General features: G+C 39.8%; 1 protein-coding gene and 1 long non-coding RNA gene across 9 annotated transcripts in view; one reads left to right on the top strand and one right to left on the bottom strand.

The window, feature by feature from the left end:
* Positions 1-26163, bottom strand: part of CDC14B (cell division cycle 14B) — a 101946-nt gene that overhangs the window by 40550 nt on the left and 35233 nt on the right. For 6 of the 8 annotated variants that reach the window (XM_041736692.1, XM_041736640.1, XM_041736629.1 and 3 more), the window contains 3 exons: positions 13249-13339; positions 12599-12674; positions 10056-10148 (listed from right to left, as the gene is read on the bottom strand). In XM_041736692.1, coding sequence (XP_041592626.1) covers positions 10056-10148; positions 12599-12640 — 135 coding nt within the window. In that variant the 5' untranslated portion in view covers positions 12641-12674; positions 13249-13339. Of the gene's footprint in view, positions 1-10055; positions 10149-12598; positions 12675-13248; positions 13340-14678; positions 14906-26163 lie in introns of those variants that run through there. The other 2 variants (XM_041736683.1, XM_041736667.1) reach the window with 2 other exon arrangements.
* On the top strand, positions 15049-21871 carry LOC121480273. The gene is made up of 3 exons (XR_005984923.1): positions 15049-15352; positions 17942-18052; positions 19979-21871. It is a non-coding gene; the product is annotated as an uncharacterized LOC121480273 (long non-coding RNA).

Genomic DNA, 26163 nt, shown 5'->3' with positions numbered 1-26163 from the left:
TAGGAAGCAACAAATGAGGAACAAGAGAGAGATTAAACAGCTGCGGTAGCTAACTTCCAAAACAGCCCTCATGATGCTCACCTCCTGGCATTCTCACCTTGCGGAGCCCCCTCCCACAATGAATAGGGCACCCATGTGTAAACAATGCACAAATGGCAGTGTGTGGCTTCTGAGGCTAACTCATAAATGACACTGTGGCTTCTGTCTGGGATTTCTCACTCTGGGTACCTCAAGGTGTCATTAAGTGAGGGTACTCGGGCAGCCCATGTGGCAAGAAGAGAAGCCCCATGCCAATAACCAGTGTTAACTGACAAGCCTTCAGATGACTGCAGCCCAGTGGGGTAATTCGTCAGGCAGCAATAGGTAATAGAGTAGCATGATAAACAGTGAGTAAGGAAATAGTCACTTCAGTTAAGAGAGGATAAATAAGCAAATAGGTGACAAGTGCAGAGGTAAACGCAAGCAAGCCCCATGGCTTAGAAAGCATCAGAAGGGGGAGCATGCTGTCATCTCTCTCTCTGAGGTAGGTAATCTCTCTGAAGAAGCAAATGGCAATCTCACAGGATGAATAAAATATTGTGGGACAAATATCTGATAAGTCAGTAGTGCTTTTTGAAGTCACAGTGCAAAGATCTTCTTTGCTGAGTAGTACCATAGTCATTTCTAGGACTTCCATGTCCGTATTTTTAAATTACCATCTGCATGCCCCAGTCCATGTAAAGACTCTGAACCTTAGACTACAGACATATGTTTTGAAACCTGGGAAGGGCTCGACCAGTGATGAATGAAATCAGTGGATTGAAAGAAAAGAATCACAGCCTGATCATTTGGTTTCAATCCTGACAATTCAGGCCCCAAATAATAAAGCCCAATCATTTTAACACATGCTTCTTATTCTTACATACAACATTTTGGGTTTTTTAAAGATTTTATTTATTTATTCACAAGAGACACACAGAGAGAGGCAGAGACACAGGCAGAGGGAGAAGTAGGCTCCATGCAGGGAGCCTGATGTGGGACTCATCCCGGAACTCCAGGATCATGCCCTGGGCCGAAGGCAGACGCTAAACCACTTAACCACCCAGGGATCCCCACATACAATGTTTAGAAGCTTAAGCTATGTACTCAGAGAACCTTTGGTACAGTTTTAAAAACTAAAATATTACATAATCATCATGAGAATGAAGAATAACAAAGGGTGTTTAAATTCTACAACAAATGTGGCAGCCTGATAAACCCATAGCCATTTTCAAATATTTTTCATGGAGAAATATCACAATGTTTCCAGTATTAACTATTTTCACTTCAACCAGATGACATAGTCTTTCTTATGCCAACACTTGAATGATCTTTAAAAAAAAAAAAAATCACTCTCCAGACTAACACAGAATGTTCATGAACCAACACACGTTGGAAATAAGCTTCAAGATCCAACTGCTGAATAAAAATGATGAGCAGGGACAAGACTATATACAATATACAATTTTATATGATAAAATAAGTAAACAAGGTAAAATCACTTTCACAGCTCCTGCACTAATATAAAAAAAAAATTCTATCACTTAAAAAAAATCAGATGGCCTTATATTTCAGTAGTTTTAACTTTTCAGTTATTTATAAATATAGTAGGTTGGTATAATAATCCTCAATTTAGATAAAGGGAAACTGCAAGTTTGGCATAGCAATCATATATCTACCAAGACCAGACATCTAATAAACGTGAGGAAATTGGGCTCTGGGTCTTAGTGCACATGGCTATACTATGTGGGCAGTAGGGATATTTTTTCAAAACAAAGCAAAAATCTTAATTTTTCTTTTTGCATGAAACCTAATTTTTAAACATTAGCAAAAACAAACTACTATTTATAAATAGTTACATAAATCTAGTAGGTCACTACTTTCCAACCTGTGATATTTGCTGGTCACCCAAAATCACACTGCTTGTTACTGGATGGAGAGAGCCTACTGCTCAGACCTTATTTATAGACAAGAAACCATACTATCTAAAACAAGTACTGAAACAGGAGGATTCCAACATTACAGAGAGCTTAAAAGATCTACAATCAAAGCTTATAACAGAGAGAGCCATTTATCTTCACTCTTTCCCCAAATTGTGTCCCAGGTGGCTCTAATAGCTGCGGTCAGGCTCTCTAGGGCGAGAAAGGAAGCAAGGCTGACATCAGCAGGGATACCCACAGCTACCTCCACCACATGGCCTTGTCCCCTTCTGGGCACACCTCACACTAACCTGCCTTCTGGTTGCTATTCACAGCAGCCTGTTGCTGTTGCCCTGCCTGTCACCGACACCACGGTATCTGCCCAAGGATGAGTACTTATAAAAACTTGAGCTGTCGGGATCCCTGGGTGGCGCAGCGGTTTGGCGCCTGCCTTTGGCCCAGGGCGCAATCCTGGAGACCCAGGATCGAATCGCACGTCGGGCTCCCGGCATGGAGCCTGCTTCTCCCTCTGCTTGTGTCTCTGTGTGTGTGTGTGTGTGTGTGTGTGTGTGTGTGTGTGTGTGTGTGTGACTGTCATAAATAAATTAATTAATTAATTTAAAAAAAAAAAAAAAACTTGAGCTGTCCCTCCCACCCCCTTGGTCCTGTAGTCTTTGCTGCCCCAGCTAGACTATTTCCTGAACTGGATTCTTACCTGTGGCGTTCAGATCCTTTCTGCTCCCTTTGTCTTAGCTTCTTACATGATCCCTTCAACAGGTAGCCACCTTCACCTAGCACTGACTACTCTGGGTTGAAAATCATCAAATCCTTAAGAAGTAGACCAGAAATTCAAAAGACCATCATTAACTAACAAATTAAGTCTCTGAGCTCTTATCATGACTGTTGAAATAATCTCAAATCTGACACAATTAGGATTCTATTCACAGACTGCTGAATTAATAAATTCTTAGGATTTAATGAGTACAATTTTCAATGCAAATGTTTATAAGGTAAGCCATTCTAAAGGTTACAAAAATTGCTTAGAAATAAAAAATACGGGATCCCTGGGTGGCGCAGCGGTTTGGCGCCTGCCTTTGGCCCAGGGCGCGATCCTGGAGACCCGGGATCGAATCCCACGTCGGGCTCCCGGTGCATGGAGCCTGCTTCTCCCTCTGCCTGTGTCTCTGCCTCTCTCTCTCACTGTGTGCCTATCATAAATAAATAAATAAATAAATAATTAAAAAAAAAAAAAAGAAATAAAAAATACTACTTACAGAGTGATAAATTTTGAACAAGGAATCTACATGTTAGCACAATTAGCTCTCCCAAAGTAATCTCTTAAAACATTAAGGAAAGCAAATTTGCAAGCTATGTACCAAGAGTTTGCTTGCATCATTTATTTTATACTCAGAACACAGCCACAAATATGTTAGAAAAAAGGGTTAATTTCCCAGATTAGCCCTCAAAAGTACATTTAACTTGTGGAAGAGCTGAATACTATATATCTGCAGAAAAATATAACTGCTGGTCAATAAGATATATCCAAAGTTGATGACCAGTAAGATAATATGGCAACTTTCTTGTTTTTTAATATAAAAAGAATATTTAAGGTATGATAATAGTCGAAAGAAACAGGAAATAGAAAGAGAAAGACATTTAATGAATGCTTATTAATTGGTGCCAGATACTCTACATAAATTGAAATTAAAAGCCAGCTCAGTGGCCTCTTCCAAAAAACTGCTTTGCGGGCAGCCCGGGTGGCTCAGTGGTTTAGCGCTGCCTTCGGCCTGGGGTGTGATCCTGGAGACCCAGGATCAAGTCCTGTGTCGGGCTCCCTGCATGGAGCCTACTTCTCCCTCTGCCTGTGTCTCTGCCTCTCTGCCTGTGTCTCTCATGAATAAATAAATAAAAACTTAAAAAAAAAAAACTGTTTTGCAACTAAAAATTAACATTTAGGGCAGCCCGGGTGGCTCAGCGGTTTAGCGCCGCCTTCAGCCCAGGGCCTGATCCTGTAGACCAGGGATCGAATCCCATATCAGGCTCCCTGTATGGAGCCTACTTCTCCCTCTGCCTGTGTCTCTGCCTCTCTCTCTGTGTGTGTCTCTCATGAATAAATAAAATCTTTAAAAAAATAAAAATTAACATTTATACCTACTAGTATAATAACACACCACCACTTCTATTACAAAGTATACACATAAAAAAATAAATAGTAACAGAAAGTGACAATCATTTCTTAAATGATTAGTGATTGTGCTTTAAAATAAAATAAAATATTAATAAATTTAACAGTTAATGCTTCATTTTTTAAGTATCTTGATTTAAAAGCCTGGTTGTAAGTTCAGCTCCCTTGCTTGCTTTCTTTTTGGTTGCTGGGGGGGGGGGGCGGAATAAAAACTTATGGAAGTGTAACTCACAATCAACGAAAACATACATTTTAAATGTATATAGGTCAATAGATTTCAACTGTCCACAGCTATATGACCACAACAATCCAAGTAGGAAATGTCCATCACCTCAAAAGTTCTCCTGTGGATCTTCTCAGTTAATCCCAAATGTTTCCCCCTTCCCCACAAGTCTGAGGCAACCACTGATATGCTTACTGTCACTATGGAACAGACACATCTTTCCAAGAGCTTCATATAAACAAAATCATGTACAGCTGTTTCAATTCTTGATTTAAATGGGTGCTGTGACTAAAAAAGAAACTTTACTATGATAAGTAAATGCAAATATGGGAATGATTACACTCATTTTCTTTCATTCCCTCTAGCAATGATGGACATTTGGTTAGTAAATTCCCAATTTCCTAAATGCTAATCAGATGTTGTTAAAAACTAATGGGGAAAGTGCTGTACATTTTTTAGATGTTTAGCAAATAAGTATAAGATCCACTGAAACTTCATTTAGATGATTTTAAGGGAGGTTATAACATTTTCTTTTGTGGCTATTAATATAACCCTTGACTGAAAACTGTACTTAAAGGGAGAAGACCATTCATTCTGCCTTTTTAGTAGGAAATTGGTTTCAGGATAACCAGAGCCTCGGCTGGAAGAGGGGAAGTTCAATTCCCATAAAAGAAAGTCAGCTAATAAGTGAAGGATGAATAAAATCATTAGAAATTATGGTTTTACTGAAACTCAAATATACTTAATGTTTGAGGCAAGTACTATTAACTGTTGTTTAAAACACTAAATATTGGGCTGCCTGGGTGGCTCAGCGGTTAAGCACCTGCCTTCAGCTCAGGGTGTGATCCTGGAGTCCCGGAAGCCTGCTTCTCTCTTTGCCTATGTCTCTGCCTCTCTCTCTCTCTCTCTCTCTCTCTCTGTATCTCTCATGAATAAATAAATAAAACCTTTAAAAAAAATAAAACACTAGATTCATAGTTGACAGGGTACTGAACATACAAATAGTTCCAAAATGATACCATACAGAACCCACTAAGTTATAAAGGAGAAAACCATACATTAAAGGAATTTGATAGCACCAAATCCAGTGGTCATTTTTAGCATCCATAACGGTAATTTAGGTATCATTTGTTTTCAGATACGATGCAACATATACTATTAATGCATGAGGCTATAGATTTAACTTCCGGTTCACAAGACATACAGAGAATGGAGAAACAAGTTAAAAAATACCACAAGGAAAAAAACAGAGAAATTCAAAAAGTGGAACAGTCCATAAGAGGTCTGGTCTCATAAATCAGTGTTAGCAAAAAGGGACCATGCATGTGTGAGAGAGATTAAGGGCACAAGAGTCACACACAATACACGGTCCTGGATTAGATATTGCTCTGGACATTTTAGATCAATGGAGGAAATATGAATATAATCCAGGTACAGAGATGGTGGAGTATGTGCTAAAGTGGAAGGACAGACCACTGACTGAAAAAAAACAGGTGATAAAACTATACTGGTGAACATAAAACATATGGTTATAGTACACACACATATACACATATCCTACTTATATAAATATAAAAGGTTTCTTTTTAAGGAAAATTTTCTAAATTTTCAAAGGTATAAATGTACATGACATTTTCACAACAAAATGACAAAACAAAGTTTCAAACTTTTACTTTCAGAATACTCTCTTCACTATCATGAATTTGTTTTGAAGGGCACTTGCTTTTCCTTTTTTTTTTTTTTTTAAACAACTTTATTTTTTTTTTTTTAATTTATTTATGATAGGCACACAGTGAGAGAGAGAGGCAGAGACATAGGCAGAGGGAGAAGCAGGCTCCATGCACCGGGAGCCCGACGTGGGACTTGATCCCAGGTCTCCAGGATCGCGCCCTGGGCCAAAGGCAGGCGCTAAACCGCTGCGCCACCCAGGGATCCCCGCACTTGCTTTTCCACTTAAAATTTCACCTTTACTTCAGGGGCACCTGGGTGGCTCAGTCTGTTAAACATCTATCTGCCTTCGGCTCAGATCATAATCCCAGGGTCCTGGGATCGAGCCTCACATCGAGACCCACACTGGGCTCCCTGCTCAGCGGGGAGCCTGCTTCTCCCTCTCCCTCCCCCTCAAATAAATACATATAATCTTTTTTTAAAAATTCACCTTTCCTTCAAATGACAGCTTAAATGCCACCACCCCCAAAATCTGGCTAGATAATAACCACTGAGTTATCACAACAGGGTAAACTGATGACTTCATAAAATGATGTGATATTTATCTTTCTGTAAAAAGAAAAATTCAGTTATCTTTGTTATTCTTCAACTATATAAAAGAATTTTACCTTCACCACAATTTGTTACCAAAGCTCCTACCATTCCAGATAGTTGGTAAAACCATTTACCAGACCACATAACATGCAATACTTGGAAATACACAAAGACAAATGAATAGTTAAGCCAATAATCTCACTTCTTCTGCCACAGGTGGCACCTGACCAACTGACAAAAGGGACTAACAAAGGATGAGCGTATCAATCCTGTTTTAATAGTTGAGTATTTGCAAAACCTAACCTCCTCTGCTTTTAAGACAAAAAAAAAAAAAAAAAAAAAACAAGCCTGCTCCACACTCCGTATTAGGTCCTTTGGAATACATGAAGATGAAGAAGACGTTTGTTTCAGAGGCCCAGAGTATAAAAAGATGGATAGAGAGTCAGCTTATTGGGAATACTTTCTTACTGACAGTTCTTCCTCCAGATTTTTTGTTCTAACATTACCACACCATCTTCCACGTTAATCACTAAAAATCACTACTATCTCCAAATTCCTCAACAACCCCAAAAAATGGTTATGAAGGCTGCAGATCAATTTTAGGGAACTTCCACTCTTTCTAAAAATCTTTAATCAGAGGATTCAACAGACTTCAACCAGATCAAATTTTCACTTACTTACTTTGATATTTAATGTTTTGAGGTATCTATATTATATCTTGACACTCCTCTGCTACTGATCAGTTTCCTTTCTCAGGGCTCCTGGGTGGCTCAGTTAGCTAAGCCATCTTGCCTTTGGCTCAGGTCATGATCCCAGGGTCCTGGGATCCAGCCCAGAGTCGGGAGAGGGGGGTGTCCCTGCTCAGCAGGGAGCCTGCTTCTCCCTCTCCCCTACAATTCCCGCTCGTGCTCTCTTTCACACACTATCTAATAAAGAAACAAAATCTTTAAAAATAAATAAATTTCCTTTTCTTGGAAGTTTTTCTCCTGTCTTCCCACCTACCATCATTTCAACTCCAAGCCCCTACTTTAGCCAGCCAGTCATGGCTGCAAAGACTTTTGCTACAGCCAAGAGCTGTAATCCTCCTGCCAAGCTGGCTTTTTAACTAAGCAGAGGAATGAACTCAAGTGAATGTCCAAATTACTTACCTGGCACTTTCTTAACCAATCAAATCAGTGCCAATCTGAGAGTATAAAATCCTGAAAGGATTTCTAACTCTAAATATGTTAAATATAGAAAAATAAACTTTTACATGCCAAAATGCAAACATAAACAAAGTCAAAAGACCAACAGCAAACTTAGAACAAATATGACAACAAATTTTCAGTAAATATGCCAAGGGGTCATTGTTTTTTTCCAACAGCAACAAGATTTTTAAAAAGAGATTTCTTATTTATAAAATTATTAAGCACTGTTTTTAACGAAATCCTTGTTTCCCACCATGCTTGCAACAACCCTCTGAGGGTTCTTCACTGACGTCCCCATGTCTGGCTCCCTGTAGCCTTCTCCCCGTGCCCCATCTTGGGAACAGGTCATGGACCAGGGATGAATGACTGAGCCAAGAGCAGTGCAAATAGAGCTGTGTGTGTTCTACTCAGGAGCACGTTCTCTTAAACGGAGTGTCTTCCTCTATTTTCTCCTGGATGGGTAAATATTTTCACTGTCACACTAAGGGCCATTTCTCCAGGGTTCCCTTTAATATTTTACAAACCCCAAGAATTCTGGCTGCATCCCTTTTTCTGTAAAGCTGTCATCATTGATTCTAATCCATGGGGTCCTCTTCCCAGTGATGGGCTAAGTAATGGGACCACATGCCCCAGTTATTCAAAGAGCCACCTCTCCATACTCTTTTTCTTAAGAACTAGTCTAGGCTTTTTCCCCCCTAAGAATTTTTCCTAAGCACAATACACAGCAGGAGAGATGGGAAAAACACAAACAAAAGCACCACATCTGGGTATGCTTAAGAAGTCAAATTTTAGTAGGCCTAATCTACAAACCTGTGTTTCACACATTCAGAGATGATAAGAAAACTTAGAAGTATCCCAGAAATATTTTTTTTCTTTTTTTTTAAAGATTTATTTATTCATTCATTCAGAGAGAGCAAAGAGAGAGGCAGAGACACAGGCAGAGGGAGAAGCAGGCTCCATGCACCGGGAGCCCGATGTGGGACTCGATCCCGGGTCTCCAGGATCACACCCCAGGCTGCAGTGGTGCTAAACCGCTGTGCCAGAGCTGCCCTTTTTTTTTTTTTTAAAGACCAGAAATATTTCTATCAACTACTTCTGTAAGTACTCGAAGAGGAAAATAAAAGCAAAAAGGCCCTAATTACATTTGTTAACGATTTACCTTAAACACAGAAAGGAAATTAGTAAATGCTTAGGTGCAATTTCAGATAGTACCATCAACCTATGGTTTAATCACTATATATTCCAAATCATTAAACTATATACCAGAAAATAATTTTCAAAGGAAGGAAAGCATGACAGAAGTAGCAAGTTGGGGAAGAAAAAAAACTTATCTAAAGAATTTCAAAAACAATCCCCTAATGGTGGGTGGGAGTAGAAGACACATCCACTAGCTATTCTTCTTCCATCAATAGGGCAGCCAGGTTCCACACCAACAAACAGATAAGGGGCACTATTCTGGACGAGCTCTCAGCCTACTCTGGAAAAATTGTTGCTAAAGTATTCCCATAGATGAAAGTACTAGGCAGTAATAAAATGTGACTCTAAAGAAACAAAGATATTTTGTGATGCTTAAAATAAATGAAGTTTATGACTCTTATATAAATATTGGCTATTCCAAAGCATATTTTCCAATGATTCAACTAGACCTCTTGATGTCCTGTGTAGCCTATGTAGCATGTACCCTTTTTCCTGTAATACGGACTCACCATATCTTCATGCTAGATGTATTGATGAAAATGGAAAGAATCTGTAAGAATAGACCTAACAGTCACATCTTAGTTAGGAAAAAATCACTTATATTCAAATTATAAAGCACTCTTACCTCATGTGCTGCACTTTGATGTTTCTCTAGAAAAAAATTTACTGGTCCTGGTTCTACTTTCACAACCTCACTAAATGATCATGGGTTTATAAAACAAAGCTTTGGGGGCTGTTTTTTCTAACCTTAAGTGCCATAACATATACAAAGGTCTTCCTGGGAGTTGGTCAATTTCTTAGAAAATAGACTTTTTAAAGAGCGGTTTTAGGTTCAGAACAGCAAACTGAGTAAAAAGTACAGAAATTTCCCATACACCCCATCCCCCCCAAAATGCACAGGCTTCCCTGTTGGTCAAATCTTTAAAAGCAAAACACGTTCCTTCTGGAAAGAAATCAAGATACTATCTTAGAAAAAGTAATTTCAAAATTTCAATTGCTTTGAAGTAGCACCATTGGATGCATGTTCACTATGCAATATGTTAGGAAATCCATTAAATACTCACCATATAACATCCAATAAGGAAAGCAGCATTTGCTTGTTTTCTCTGATCAGAGCCAGTAAAATGAATAATTTTCTTCCTCATCATTGTGATGGACTATATAAAGATAAACAGCTGTTAGTATTCTCTCTTTTAATTTTGAGTCTTCTAAAACTTCATTTTGTGATGAAGATAAATTCCAAACCTTACAATGTATAAGCATTCATCTTAGCAAGATCTTGAAAATGACTGACTTTGATAGCCAAAATACCACGTACTTTCCCAAAAAAGATATGTTCTTGGACTGGGATGAAAGTACAGTTAAGGGGTTAGGGAGGGGACATGAAGAGATATATGCTTGGAGCATAAGCTCTGAAAGAATACATAAGATGCTGGAAAAGGCAGTGATAGGGGAGGCTTTTTCTGTTTTTGTTCTTAAGTACATTCCCCAAACCTTTATAATTAAAAGGGTATATTAAAACAGGCAAAAATAATTCATTCTGTTAGAAATCAAGATGATGAATGGGGTAGGAGGACAGCATGAGGGTGGAGCAAAGACAACAGCATAAGTGGGCTCTTGTGTGGCATTGTTAATGTTCTGTTCTTGATTTGATGACAAGGATGGTAACCTATATTCACTTTGTGAAAATTCATTGAGTTGTGCACTCAAGATCTGTACCTATTGCTGTTACATACATTGTACTTCAATAAAAAGTTAAATAAAAAGGATATGGAATTTAAAAACCAAAAAAGCATATGATTAGTTAGCACCTCCTCACCTGTATTTCACTAACGTGAGCAGAAACAGATTCAGGTAGGCATAAGGAAAAGGATATATTCAGTTCAAAAAGCACATATTTCTTGGCTTCTGTGATTTAATGATGAACGTGTACATATTTTCCTTTAGTTGTTTACACAGTGTAAGAAATCAAGTTGATTTTAAAAAACAAAACCCAAACCCAACCAGCCATAGAGTAACACAAGTACAAGACAACTTTAATTCAAACTCTCAGCACACTTTTGTCACTAATTAAACAGGCAGTAGTATTTCATCAGGCTGGGTGGTCAACACCCTGGAAGTTGTTTTGCTAAATTATAGAAAGTTAAAAAAAAAAAAAAAAAGGCCAATATACCAGTACATTCTTGTTGCAGTCAAAGGATAAAACGTGGAGTATAGGGGTGATAAAGTCTTTCAAAATTAAGCAAAGAAACACAAGTTGGGGGAGGGGGTATTTTTAGCTTCCCAGCCCTGTATGAACAAAAGATCTGCCATTAGCAACCAGAAAAGAGGAGGAGGGTGTGGACATAAATATACAAAGCTATAAATGCTTATACTCTTATTCAAGAGAAAAATAAAGTCCAGAAAGAAGAGTCTCCATCTCTACATAAATCTGTAGGGCAAACATATGGAATACAAAAAAGAAAAGGCAATCCTACTACTTCCATTCTGCAGATCAGTAACTCCTTTGACAAGTGCTTCTAACATTTATAATGGGGAATTTTAGGTTTGAGGCTCAAGGGAAAAAAATCTGCCTTACTCATAAATTTTTAATATGATTTAATTTTTAATTGAAAATAAATATTATTTCTTCTGTGTATCATTAGTATGGTAGGTAATCAATTGGGTAATGTTGTTTCCTGAATTTTCTATTTGAGAATTTACAGTGACAAGTTTGGAATTGCTAGGAACACATAAACACTTTTTATTGATGTCACCATAACTTACAAGTTTTTAAGATAGAAGAATGGTGTCTAAATTCAAACTAATAGAAATACACTTTTGCAACTCTCATACATGGTCTTAAAAAAACAGTTTGCCCCTGCTTCCCTGGTGAGGGGAAGGTGAGGGGAAGGTGGGGTGAAGAGTCATGAGTAGTACAATACCATGACAGATTAAAGACAGAATGGAAGTTGGGGCACCTGGGTGGCTCAGTTGGTTAAGTGCTTGCCTTCGGCTCAGGTCAGGATTCTGGGATTGAGCCCCATGTTGTGCGCGCTCCCACTACCCCTTCTTTCCCCCTTCTTCCCCCCTCCTCCTCGCCCCCCTCCCCACCCTTCCTCTGTCTTTGTCTCCTACTTGAGCGCAGGTTCATAATTCTCTCCCAAATAAATAAATAAAGTCTTAAAAAAAAAAAGAATGGAAGTGAGATGAGCCAGTATCTTTTATTAATTTGCTAGCACTCTGTCCAAGTGAAGCAGAAAGAACAATGACCAAAGCAAGGGTTCAGTCCCAATTAGATCAGAGAGCAAGAGGTTTTATTTCATTAACCAATTTCTACTTTGGCTTTTCAAGTATCTGAGCATCATCAATCCAAATCAGAACCAAATGACCCAATCAATCGTAAACCACTCAGCCAAAACTGTGGAAAACAAACATAAATACTATGACTATATATAACAAAAATCACATGTATGTCCCAAAACCACTGTAGTGAGAAATAAGGTGTTTTATGTGTTATTGGTTTTTTAATAAAAAAAAATAGAGGTATATTTTCCTTTATTTTCCCTCATCAGAATCAAGCTAATAATGATTACCTAAGTCAAATCTTAAGTAAAAAAGATTTTACCTTTAATTTCTTATTTATCTTGCAACAATATCTGTAAACCATTGCCAGATTGAGTGGTCCAAAATCTGCGTAGAAGCTTTAAAAATGAAAAACAAAAACATACATATACATTCTAGATCCTCTAAATATAAATGTCTTTTTGGAACTACAAGATCCAACTAAGACAAAAAAGCATACACCAAATTGTTATTGGTCATACAACTTAATGATACTGCCCTACTAGTGGCAAACTAGTAGGCAAACTACTAGTGCTATTCTGGTAAATAACTCCTATTAAAAAATATGACAAAAAAAATATGACAAGTGCTACAATGCTGAAGTCTAGCCTCAATAACATCTGAATGAAGAAGCTGTTTTTCCAATGGTAAAAACATCACATCTTACTTATTAATATACTAGTTTATATCTCATTATACTTTAAACTGTTAGGATTTCAAATACAAGTTTTCAAATTTAGGACGTTCCTTCATTTTGATATTTTCCCTAAGGATGTACTCTATTACCAAGGGCTATACTACCAAGAAAAAAAGCATTCTGCAATTATCCATCAACAAATTTTTAATTTTCCAAGGCTATTCTATTTACAAACATACCTTTAGATTCTTCAAAATAAAAAAGTTAGTAACAATCTTTTAAAAAGCAATACTTACTTCTCATATTCAAGTTCATTATCTATGCTGAAATAATGTACATTTGATGAACTCTTTGGTCTGCTGTAGAGAATGGCAAAACAAAGGCGATCTGCAATGGAAAAATTGCAATGTTCCTTCCTTCAGGTTATTAAAAAAACGTTTCACATATCATGATGCAACTCTTTTCAGATTAAGTCAATTTTTAAGTTTTTTCCATGCATAGTAAGGGTGCCAATGGGTAATTTCAAAATGTTCTGCTATTTTGGTAGGTAACATAAGCAACATTTTTAAGGGAGAAATTGTTTTTAACCAGAAATGTCAATAGCAATAAGTAATTTTTCACATAGCAACATGGCTAAACTTCTAGAGGAACCTCTCATTACAAAAGTCTAGTTCCCCTGGGCTAAGGAATTTCAGCAAAGGGCAGCATGCATTTGGTAGTTCGGCATCAACCTAGATTACTCGCGGTATGTTTTGCTAGGTTTTCAAGTCATCCTAAGAAGTCTTCAGTAAGAAATTCTGCTTTTTAAAATAGAAGCTAAAGAACGCTATCAAAATCGCTGTGAAATTAATGTTTATGGCTATAGAACACAAATGAAACAAACCATATGTTTATTCAACTGTTCTTAGGGGTCCCTACTTCTTGATTCAGAACCATTATTATTTTTGTGTGTGTGGTTTCTACAATTAGACAAATTACCATTACGAACTAAGCAATGAGAGGTGTCTCCAAGATGAGTGAGAGATGGACTTGTGTTGCGTAAACGCAGCTGGGCTCCATGGAGTTTAGCAAGAGTGCTCTGAGGCTGCACCCTTCCCCCACCTCACCCCAAGGTGCTGCCTGGAGATCCTAGGTGGAGCAGTCACCCACCTGTAGTACCTAGTGGTGGTCATACGTGTGTTAGCAGAGCACTCACACTCGGATTGTAGCAAAGTCAAGGGCAGCCTTCAACATAGTAAAGAACAAAGAATGCCAGCTGGCATCCTTTCCCCAAATGGTAATTTACACAATTTTTGTCTGCAATTCAACCCTCACCGTCGCTGTCTTTATTTCCTTGCAAACTCCTCAACTGAAACGTCTTGCAACCAGACACTCAAGCAGCTGACGGAGCTTATTTCTTCCCCACCACGAATGACCCTTGGTCCCCGCGCACAGAGTGACCTGGGATCTGACCCCAAGGGAGCAGAGGCCAGTTTTGTGGCAGCCAGGGAGGAGGACAACCGGGTGCCCCCCGCACGTCCAGGAGGGTTCCCCGGGCGGGGTCCTGGGAGGGCAGCACCGGCTGGCCCGAGGGTGGGCGTGGGGGCCCACGGCAGCAGCAGGAGCCTCCCCGCCCCGCCCCCGCCCCCGCGCCGCGTCCCGGGCAGGTCGAGACCCAGAAGCCGTCCCCCCAAGTCCCCCCAAACACCGGAGTGCGGGTGTCGCGCCCCCGCGCCCCAGCACTCACCTCTGATCACCTCCACCACCAGCGGGATCCCCGCGCCCTCCCGGCTCATGACTCCGCGGCGGCATCGGGAAGGGGAAGGCGGGGCGGAGGGAAGGCCCGGGCGGCGACCCGGGACCCGGGACCGCCCGGAGGGGAGGCGCAGCCGTGACCGCACCCGCGGAGTGAAACAAACAGAAAGTTGGAAGGGCGGCGCCCAAGAGCGAGCACAGCGACAGCCCCGGCCCTCCTCGGGCCAGCCCACCCCGCCGCCTCGGATCCTCTCGGACGGCACCACACGGAGGGCACAGGGCGGGGGCGGGGGCGGGGCGCGGGCCGGGCTGGGGCTGAGCCGTGGCCGCCGTGGGGCCCCGCCGCTCTGGTCTCGAGGTCGGGCTGCAGCCTCGTCGGCGACGGGCTCCAGCCGCCATTAAGAGGACTCTCAGCGGAGAGGGGCTGGGCAAGGACCTGCCTGGGGCGCGGGGGGCGCGGGGGACTCCCGCAGCCACGCGCTCCGCGGCCGCCAGGGGGCACCACGGCCGGGCCGGGCCGGGCGGGGGCGGGGGCGGGGGCGGGGGGGGGGGAGGAGTCGGCAGCTCTGCAGCTCGGGCCTCCGGGTGCAGACCCCCCTGGGCGCCCGCTCGGGGAGCGCTGTCCCGTCTCAAATCGGCTCCCGAAAACCCGTTCAGGACGCAAAGGTAAACCTACAAACAGGCCAGGCGTTCCTCTAAAGCCTTAGATTTCGCAAACAAAAACTCGGACACAATACTAAGCATCTTTTAAAAGTATTTTCTAAGTCTGTGTTACTGTGTTAATCTCAAGTGAAAAAACTTAATGTCCCGATTTTGTTATATATACTGGTGCTGAGGCCGTGGGTGTTTTACATTTGCCCTACGGAAAAGTGTCGCTTTCTTTATCCATCAAAAAACTTGCAATGACTCTCCCTTACAGAGAAAGGCAATACAGTAACAACTCTTTCCCCCAAATCACTTATAATCTCCATACAACATGCACATTATATCACAGTATATGCATCTTTTTATCAGAAGTAAGCCTGCATACCTCCTAACCTTATTCTAAAATTTCCAGATGGATCAAAGATTTTAAATGTGAAAAACAAAACAATGAATTATTTCTGTACTCTTCAACTTGGCCTTTCTCAATGAAACAAAATATAAAAGCCATAAGAAAATCGACTATTAATGCACATTTTTAAAATGGTCTTCATGGCAAATAAATCAAGAGACACAATGGAAATAAAAGCTTTTTTTTAATATTTCTTTCTTTGCAAGAGAGAAAGAGAACATGAGCTGAGAGGAGAGGCAAAGGCAGAAGAAGCAGGCTCCTGTTGATCAAGGGGACGGCACAGATTCGGGGCTCTATCCCAGGACCCTGAGACCATGACCTGGCAGATGCTTACCCCTTGAGCCACCCAGGGTCCCCTGGAAAAATATTTTTAAATTCATCTCAAGTTGATACTGAACTTCAAAATAAAAAAAAAAAATACAAACTGAAACTACAAGATACTAGTTTACCTTCAGACTGGCAAAAATCAAAAGAATTTGATAAGACATTGTGTTGGTGAGTCTGTGGAGAAACAGGCACTTTCTCTCACGTTTCCTGTGGGTACGAATATAAACTGGGACAACTTACCTGAAGGGTAAGGAAGGGCAACTTGGCAGAAATTTTCAAGACTGAAGACTGGCAAGGTAGGGCGCACTTGGGTGGCTCAGCGGAGCAAGAGGCTGTCTGATTCAGCTCAGGTCAGGAGCTCAGACCTCAGGGTCACATTACCAGCTTCCTGCTCAGTGGGGAGCCTGCGGATGCCTCTGTCCCGCCACCCCCCTCCGCCTTGTGCACCTGTGAGCAGGATCGGTTCTCTCAAGTAAATAAATAAAATCCTTAAAAAAGAGTGCCAAGATAGACTACTATTTAAATACTACCATTTCTACTGTTTATCTGAGTGAATGTAAAGCATATATACACATTTGTGTGACTGTGTATGAAACCCTGCATAGCAAATCTCTGGAAGGATATACAAGAAACTGGTAGCAGTGGATGCCTTTTATAGGGGGAAACTGGGTGTCCAGAAACACAAAAGGGCAAGTGAGATTTATGCCTTTTAGAACTTACAGGTTTTGTACCATATATTACCTATTCAAAATTAAGAAGCTTTTGAAAAGTGAACGTGCAGGCTGACAATGTTTTTCCAAAGCCAACTCTTCATCATGATACAAAGCATATTGTAAGCATAGCACTTTGCACACATTTAAAAAAGAGAAATAGTTTAGTAACTTCTTTTGATTTGTACCTATATGTATCTTGAAATCCAGTTTCTTTTAACAAACCCAAATAAAACTGGGAATACCTAGAAGGAAGTGGGGAAGAGGTTTTTATATATTACAGGGAAGAAAAAAAGAATCGCTGATTTTTTATATGCAATTGTCCTTGTAGAGTATATTCTCAATATTCTATTGTTAGAATAATATTGTAATTAACTGCTACAGAGACTAGAGTGCTATGATGAGAGCTATTTATTCGAAACCTGGAGCTAGAAACAGGGATCTTTACAAAGTTTTGCTTAAAGGTTCATGATTAAACTTATAAACCTGTAAACCCATGTATCTTCCATTTAATGTCTCTGTTGTCAAAAACAGAAAACTAAAGTTTTAAAGTAATAAACCTTCTTGTCTATACATTATACATATCTGTCACATAATGTTGCCTCTCTTGCTTCTCTGAGAAATGAAGGAAATGTTAACAGAAACATTCAATATCCTTGTGCCAAAGTTGTCGTTCTTGATTTGGCTTTTCAGCCTCCAGTTTGCTACTTCTTCCTTTAATAACTATGTTAAATAAATGAAAAAACGTTTTCCTGCATAACAGCTGTAGATATTTGGGGACGCCTGGGTGGCTCAGCAGTTGAGCATCTGCCTCTGGCTCAGGTCATGATCCCTGGGTTGTAGGTAGGATGAGTCCCACATCAGGCTCCCCACAGGGAGCCTGCTTCTCCCTCTCCCTATGTCTCTACCTCTCTCTGTGTGTCTCTCATGAATAAATAAATAAAATCTTTAAAAAAAATTGTAGATATTTGGGAATAATTAATCAAACAGAGGGGTATGTTCTAAACCAAGTGAAGTATATGGAGGAGTCAGGTGGCACTGATAATATGGTATATACCACTTTTTAACAGAAAAGATGACAATTTCTACTTGGACCTCATAGACACTATGGACTTCCTACTATTTCTCTTCCTACTATTTACCGCTGGTACTGACACTTCACAGATCCTGGCAGAGCAGCTAGAGACATGAACAGCTTTCCTACAGCATAAGGGAGCTCACCCACAAGACAAGCAGAAAGGAGGATTCATATACCTATGCAACAAAAGAGAACAGGTAAAAACAAAACAAAACAAAACAGCCTCCATCTAAACACTGATTGTCCCTGAGAGAGGACCAACAGACATCAAACTCTCATCTGTATTATGATAGTTACACAACGTTAAAGGGAAGGAGTAACCAAGGGGAGCAGGGGAAGAAATGTTCATGAAAGTACTGATTTAAAAAAAGAAAACGGGCATCTGGGTGGCTCAGCCAGTGAACCATCAGCCTTTGGCTGGGGTCATGATCCCCGGGTCTTGGAATGGAGCCAGACTCGGCTCCCTGTTCACTTCTCCCCCTCCCCCTGCTCGTGCTCTCTCATTCTTTCCTGCTCATGCTCTCTAAAAATGGAATATTTTTTTTAAATGTTTATAAAGAAAATAATGACAGCGAGCATAGAGAATTTAGTGTCACATACTGCATTAATAATAAGCTCTTTACAACCTATGTGGTAGATACACTACTGCTACCAACAGTGTATCTTCCAGGAAAGGAAACCTAACCTTAAAGAGGCCAAGTGCCTAACCTAAAAGCAAGGTCACAAAACCTGTAGTAAAGTAGCAGAATTAGGACAGACTAGTAGACTGAAACCTAAGATTTTTAAAATCCCTGACTCAGAGCCCAGTCCTAATATCAAGCAAGAATAATTAAAACAATATGATTTTAGCACAGCAATCACTCCTATCATTACAATAACTGGAAGTTCTGGCTGATGCCAAGATAAGAAAAAGAAATGAGAGAGACGAATTGGAAAGGAACCAACTGTCCTTATATATAGACAATGATTATCTTCCCCCAAAATACAAGAGAATCTGTAGACAAACTACTAAATAACCTAATAAACTTTTGCAAAGTTTCTAGGTATACATGGTTAACATACAAAAACCAAGAGTTTTTCTATATACCTGTAATAACCAATTATGAAATATAATTTAAAAAACCATGTGCATCTCCTATGGAAAGGTAAAGCAGGTTTATAATTGAAAAAAAACTCACTATCACAAAGATGGTGATTACCCTCAAACTAAAGGCAATTCTTACTAAAATCTCAATAGAGCTGATCCTAATATTAATCTAGAAGACCACAGCGCCAAGAACTGAAACCACTTTGAAAATGAAAAGGAGGTCCTTGCCCTACCAAATAGTAAAACTGAATTTAGGTACTGCAGTATTGGCCCAGTAAGAGGCCACATATGCGTGGAAACTTTACATATGGTGGAGATGGAATTACAGATCATTAGAAAAAGAATACTCAATACACAGTATGGGGATAAATGGATGTGCATATTGCCAGGGATGGTAGGAGAAGATGGATCCTGATCTCGCATCATATGCCACCAGTCCCCCAAAAAGAAAAAAATCTCGGGTGGATTACAAGCCTAGATACAAAAAGAAAGCTTTAGAAGTTTTAGAATATAGAAAAGTATAACAGTGAAGGGATGAGTTTCTTTAAGAAACAAGACATAAAAGGTACCAACTATAAAGCAAAAATTTAAGAAATTTGGTCACATTAAGATTTAATGTGTCCCTTCAATACAAGACCCCATAAATAAAATTTAAAAAGATAATTCACACTAGGAGAAGGCAGGTACAATGCACAAAAGCAAAAGGGATTAGTATTAAAATTTACAACCAAATATAAGTGAAAGAGAAAAAAGCTAACACCCAAATAAATAAATGGGCAGAAGATGAGAGTAAGAAATTCACAAAAGAAGAAACAAAACTGTCCTTTTCTGATCTTCTTTTTAGGACATATGAGTATGAGGATGGTTTTAGTCTATGCTATGCCTTGTGATGAAGTGCGCTAATTGTTCAGGAAAAGCTATGGCAACAACTAACCCTGAGATCTTAATGATTTAGTTCACTACGACAAAAGCTTATTTCTTCTTGGTGCTACATGTCCATCATCAGTAGGAGGGTGAAAGAGGCTGTATTCTACAGAGTCATGCAAGGATCCAGGATGATAACGGCTCCATCAGTCAGCAGATTCACCATCTGGAATTTACCCGTGGTTGGTTGTCTGATGTGCCAGTGACTGCTTACACAAGTAACTCCAGTTGCCTGCAGACCTAAATGCAAACAGATATAAATAAACTCCCACAAATTTATCAGTAATAATGCCTACATTTTTTTATCTGTTTAACTCCTGTGTTCCTCTATCAGTTGGTCTGGAACTAAGGTAAGGAAAAGAGTAATCTTATCTAAAGAGATCCAAACATCCTCCCCCAATGTTACGTTAATCTCCATACTCACCTATTATTTCTGAAATATTTTATAAGTGAATTTTTTTAAGGGAAGCCATTAGAAAAACTATAAAGGTTTTCACACCTTCCAAATCACTAGAGCCAGAGACAATGTAAATAAGAAAATGTAATCAAGGCACCAAACTAGGAAAAACATGGCAAACAGAAAACAGAATGAGATGGTAGAAGTAAGTAAGTCCAAATGTACTACTACTAATAATAAAATGTAAACTACTTAAATTCATCTCTAAGATTTTCCAGTTGAGTTTAAAAATATATGTTTAATAAAGACTACTAAAAGCCTTACAGAGAAAATTTAAATGAAAGGATAGAATATAGTACCTTATCTTATTACACTTTGCTTTACTGCACTTGACAGATACTATGATTTTTGCAAATTGAAGTTTTGTGGCAACGCTGCTTTAAGCAATCTCTTGGTGCCATTTTTTCTAACAGCATTTTCTCACTTTGTGTGTGAGTGTCACAACTTGGTATTCAATTATTTCAAACATTTTCATTATTATTTGATATGGTGATCTGTGATCTTTGATGTTACTACTGTAATTGTTTCGGGATGCCACAAACCACATCCATCTAAGACAGTGAACCTAGTCAATAAATGTGTGTATTGTCTACTCCACCAACTAGCCATCTCCTCACCTCTCTCAGGCCTCCTTATTGCCTGAGACACAACGATATTGAAATGAGGCCAATTAATAACCCCACAATGGCCTCTAAGTGTTCAAGTGGAAGGAAGAATAACACATCCCTTACTTTAAATCAAAAGGTAGAAATTACTAAGCTTAGTGAGGAAGGCATGTCAAAAGCTAAGGTAGGCTGAAATCTAGGCCTCTTGCACCAAACAACAGAGTTGTGAATGCAAAGAAAAAGTTCTTGAAGAAAATATAAAGCACTATTCCAGTGAACACATTAATGGCAATAAAAGTGAGACAGCCTTATTATGGATTTGGGGAAAGTATGTGTGGTACTCCGTAGAAGATCACACCAGTCATAACATTCCCTTAGACCAACACCTAAGCCATAGCAAGGCCCTATCTCTCCAATTCTGTGAAGGCTGAGAGAGATGAGGAGGTTGCAGCAGAAACTCCTGAAGCTAGCAGAGGTTGTTTTATAAAGTTTACAGAAAGAAGCCATCTCCATGACATACATACAAGTCCAAGGTGAAGGAGCAAGTGATCCAGGAGATCTAACTAAGGTAATTCATGAAGATGGCTATACTCAACAACAGACTTTCAATGCAAATGAAATAGCCTTCAACTGGAGGATGTCATTTAGGACTTTCATAGCTGGTGAAAAAGCCAATGCCTGGCTTCAAAGGCCAGGCTGACTCTCTTCTTAGGGGCTAACATGGCTGGTAATTTTCAGTTGAAGCCACTGTTCCTTTACCTTTCTGAAAATCCAAGGGCCCTTAAGAAATATACTAAATCTACTCTGTGCTCTACAAATGGAACAATAGAGCCCGGATGGCAGCACATGTTTACAGTATAGTTTACTGAATATTTTAAGCCCACTCTTGAAACCTACTGCTCAGAAAAAAGATCCTTTCAAAATATTACTGCTCATTGGGACACCTGCGAGTGTCTGTCTTTGGCTCAGGGCATGATCCCAGTCACGGGATCGAGTCCCACATCAGGCTCCCTGCGAAGAGCCTGCTTCTCCCTCTATCTGTGTCTCTGCCTCTCTCTCTGTCTCTCATGAATAAATAAATAAAAATCTTTAAAAAAAATATTACTGTTCATTGACAATGTTCTGGGTCACTCAAGACCTCTGGTGGAGATGTACAAGGAGATAAACATGTTCACATCCGGTAACAAAACATCCATTAAGAAATACATTTTAGGGATCCCTGGGTGGCGCAGCGGTTTGGCGCCTGCCTTTGGCCCAGGGCGCGATCCTGGAGACCCGGGATCGAATCCCACGTCAGGCTCCCGGTGCATGGAGCCTGCTTCTCCCTCTGCCTGTGTCTCTGCCTCTCTCTCTATCTCTCTGTGACTATCATAAATAAATAAAAATTAAAAAAAAAAAAAAAAAAAAAAAGAAATACATTTTATAAGACTATAGCCGCCATAGATAGTGGTTCCTCTGATGGATTTGGACAAGGTAAGTCAAAAACCTTCTGGGAAGGATTCACTTTATAGATGCCATTAAGAACATTTATGACTCATGGAAAGAATCATTAACATTCATTAACATTCATTAACTTCATTGTTGTCCTATTTTAAGAAATTGCCCCAGCCACCCAACATTCACAACCACCACCCTCATCAGCCAGCAGCCATCCTCACTAAGGCAAGATTCTCCACAATCAAAAAGATTTTGGGTCACTTAAATCTCAGATGATAGTTAGTATTTTTTAGCAATAAAGTATTTATTTTTATTTTTTTTATTTATGATAGGCACACAGTGAGAGAGAGAGGGGCGGAGACACAAGCAGAGGGAGAAGCAGGCTCCACGCAGCGGGAGCCCGACGTGGGACTCGATCCCGGGTCTCCAGGATCGCGCCCTGGGCCAAAGGCAGGCGCCAAACCGCTGCGCCACCCAGGGATCCCGCAATAAAGTATTTTTTAATTAAGGTATGCACATCGAGGGATCCCTGGGTGGCGCAGCGGTTTGGCGCCTGCCTTTGGCCCAGGGTGTGATCCTGGAGACCCGGGATCGAATCCCACGTCGGGCTCCCAGTGCATGAGCCTGCTTCTCCCTCTGCTTGTGTCTCTGCCTCTCTCTCTCTCTCTCTCTCTCTCTCTCTCTCTCTCTTCTCTCTCTGTCTCTCTGTGACTATCATAAATAGATAAATAAATAAATAAATAAATAAATAAATAAATAATAAAAAAAGTATGCACATCGGGATTTTTAGACGTAATGATATTGTACATTTAAGAGACTAGACTATAGTGCTAACATAACATTTATATGCACAGGAAACCAAAAGGTTCATTTGATTTGCTTTATTGTGATATTCACTGGGTTGCAGTGGTCTGGAACTGAACCTAAACATACCTCCAAACATGTCTGTGGTATGCTTGTAGAATTCATAGCAAAAAGCAATAAAAAGATGAACATGTTTCATGATTAAAGATATAGCCTACCAAGAGATTACAATGATCACACATCTTATGAAAATAGATATAAAATCTATAAAGCAAAACTAGTGAAAATAGGAGAATAAATCCATAATCATAAAACACTAACATACCTCCAAAAAATAAAATAAGGAATCAGAAGTTTGATCTAGTAAATACAGAATACTGTTTCAACAGAGAATATAAACTTTTCAAATAGGATATACACTGAAGTCATCATATATTAAGCTCAAAAGGAAATCACAAGAAATTCTGGAAAGAAGAACCATATATGCAGACCATACAATGACCAGAATACAATAATATTTGAAACTTCTTGGTGAAAGGATAACACAAAAAAATCTATTTCTAAATAACTTGCAACATAGAGAAATTAATGCAGAATTCAACACAAGTACTTTAAAATTAATGTAAGAATTCATACTAAAATCTGTGGAAGGGGATCCCTGGGTGGCGCAGCAGTTTAGCGCCTGCCTTTGGCCCAGGGCGCGATCCTGGAGACCCGGGATCGAATCCCACATCGGGCTCCTGGTGCATGGAGCCTGCTTCTCCCTCTGCCTGTGTCTCTGCCTCTCTCTCTCTCTCTCTCTCTCTCTCTCTGTGACTATCATAAATAAATAAAAATTTAAAAAAATAAAAAAAATAAAAATAAAATCTGTGGAATATGGTTAAATAAAATTCCAAGTATTCAAGATTATAGCCATAATACAAACCATTTTAGGGACCCTGGGTGACTCAGCGTTTGGGTGTCTGCCTTCAGCTCAGGGCATGATCTCAGGGCCCAGGGATCAAGTCCCACATTGGGCTCCCTGCATGGAGCCTGCTTCTCCCTCTGCCTATGTTTCTGCCTCACTCTGTGTGTCTTTCATGAATAAATAAACACAATCTTTTTAAAAAAATACAAACCATTTTAGAAAACTGGCAGTGTCTAGGAGCACCTGGGTGGCTCAGTCAGTTGGGTGTCCGCAACTCTTGGTTTCAGCTTGGTGGTAGTCATGGGGTCATAGGGGATAGAGTCCCATGTTCAGGCTCTGCACTTGGTAGGGAGTCTGCTTGGGATTCTTTCCCCTCCCTCTCCCTCTTACCCGCACTCACTCTCTCTCTCTCTCTCTCTCTCTTTCTCTCAAAATAAATAAATCTTACAAAAAAAGAAAAGAAAAATGGGGCACCTAGGTGGCTCAGTCATTAAGCAACTAAGTCTTTATTTCCACTCAGGTCAGATCTCAGGGTTTTAAGATGGAGCCCCACATCGGGCTCCACACTCTGCAGGGAGTGTCCTTGAAATTCTTTCCCTCTGCCCTCCCCCGCACTCTCTCTCTAAAATGGATAAATAAATTCTTAAAAAAAAAAAACTGGCAGTATCCATAAAAAATGAACACCACACATTTTATGATTTAGTACTTCCACTTCTAGATATATATAACAGAAACATATACATTCACTAAGAAATATCCAAAAAGAGTTCATAGAATCATTTGAAAATAATGACCAAAACCAAAATCTGAAAACAAACCAATGTTCAGAAATACTAGAAACACTGATACTTGCTCACAATGGCATATTAAATAGCAATAAGAATGAATGAACTATGACCATGTACAATTATCACAGATGACCCTCACAAACATACTGTTTACTGAAAGGAGTCAGACACCAAAGAGTACATATAGTATGATTCCATTTATATAGATTTTAAAACCAGACAAATCTTTGGCAATAAAAAATTAGGATGTTTATCCTTGGAAGGGTTAGTGATTAGGAAAGGGCACAAAGGGGTAGTCTCTAGGGTGTGGTGATGTTCTGTTTCTCAGTCCATGTTCTAGTTATTTACCCATGATGTACACAAACTATAAGTTGTTCATTTTGTGCACATTTCTGTGTATTACTATATACATATATATGTATATGTAACATGAATATGTATATATGATTAAAATAAATAAGTTTGGTTATGTTATACTCAATAAAAAGTGATAATGTAGTAACTGTGGTCCACCAGCCTGGGTCACAAGAGCAAGGAGATTTAGAACAGGTTTTACCTCACCAGTGATGGCTATGTGTCATGAACACAAAATATACCTTTGCTTGTTACACTCCACTAAGATTTTTGGAGTTGTAATCACAACATAACCTAGCCTATCATGATACTTATCTTTAGATGTGTAAGAAAGTGTTTAACTAAAACACAAAATGCAAAAGCTATAAAGAGAAAGGACTTGATAAATTTAAAAAAGACACCTTAACAGTATTTTTTAGAAATGGAGTAGAGGGACAGAAGAATACTACAGCCAACCTGAAAAAACTCTCAACAAACTAAGTATATAATATTGGATTATCACCCTGCATATAAAATATGCACAAATACTGATATAAGCGATTAAATAAACAAACGCAGAAGAGACAAACCTTCCTTACAGAAGAATTCCAAATAAAATACGTAGGGGGCGCCTGGGTGGCTCAGTCAGTTAAGCATCTGCCTTGGCTGTGGGGTCATGACCCCAGCATCCTGGACCCAAGCCCTGCGGCGGGCTCTGTGCCTGGTGGGCTCTGTGCCTGGTGGGGAGTCTGCTTCTCCCTCTCCCTGCTCTTGCTCTCTGCTCTCCCCCTCAAATAAATAAATCCTTTTAAATAAATATGTAGATACGTCCCTCTGAGAGGTGGAGCTTAACCTCTCCCCTCTTTGTGTGCTGAACTTGGTGACTTGCTTCTAAAGAATACAGTATGGCAACTTTATAGGGGAGAAACCCGGCCAACACTACTGCAACCCAAGTGGTCATGAATA

The sequence above is a fragment of the Vulpes lagopus genome, chromosome 2 (assembly GCF_018345385.1).
Source record: "Vulpes lagopus strain Blue_001 chromosome 2, ASM1834538v1, whole genome shotgun sequence".
NCBI lineage: Eukaryota > Metazoa > Chordata > Mammalia > Carnivora > Canidae > Vulpes > Vulpes lagopus.
Note: the sequence above shows the minus strand (reverse complement) of the source record. Positions and strands in the feature narration are given on the sequence as shown.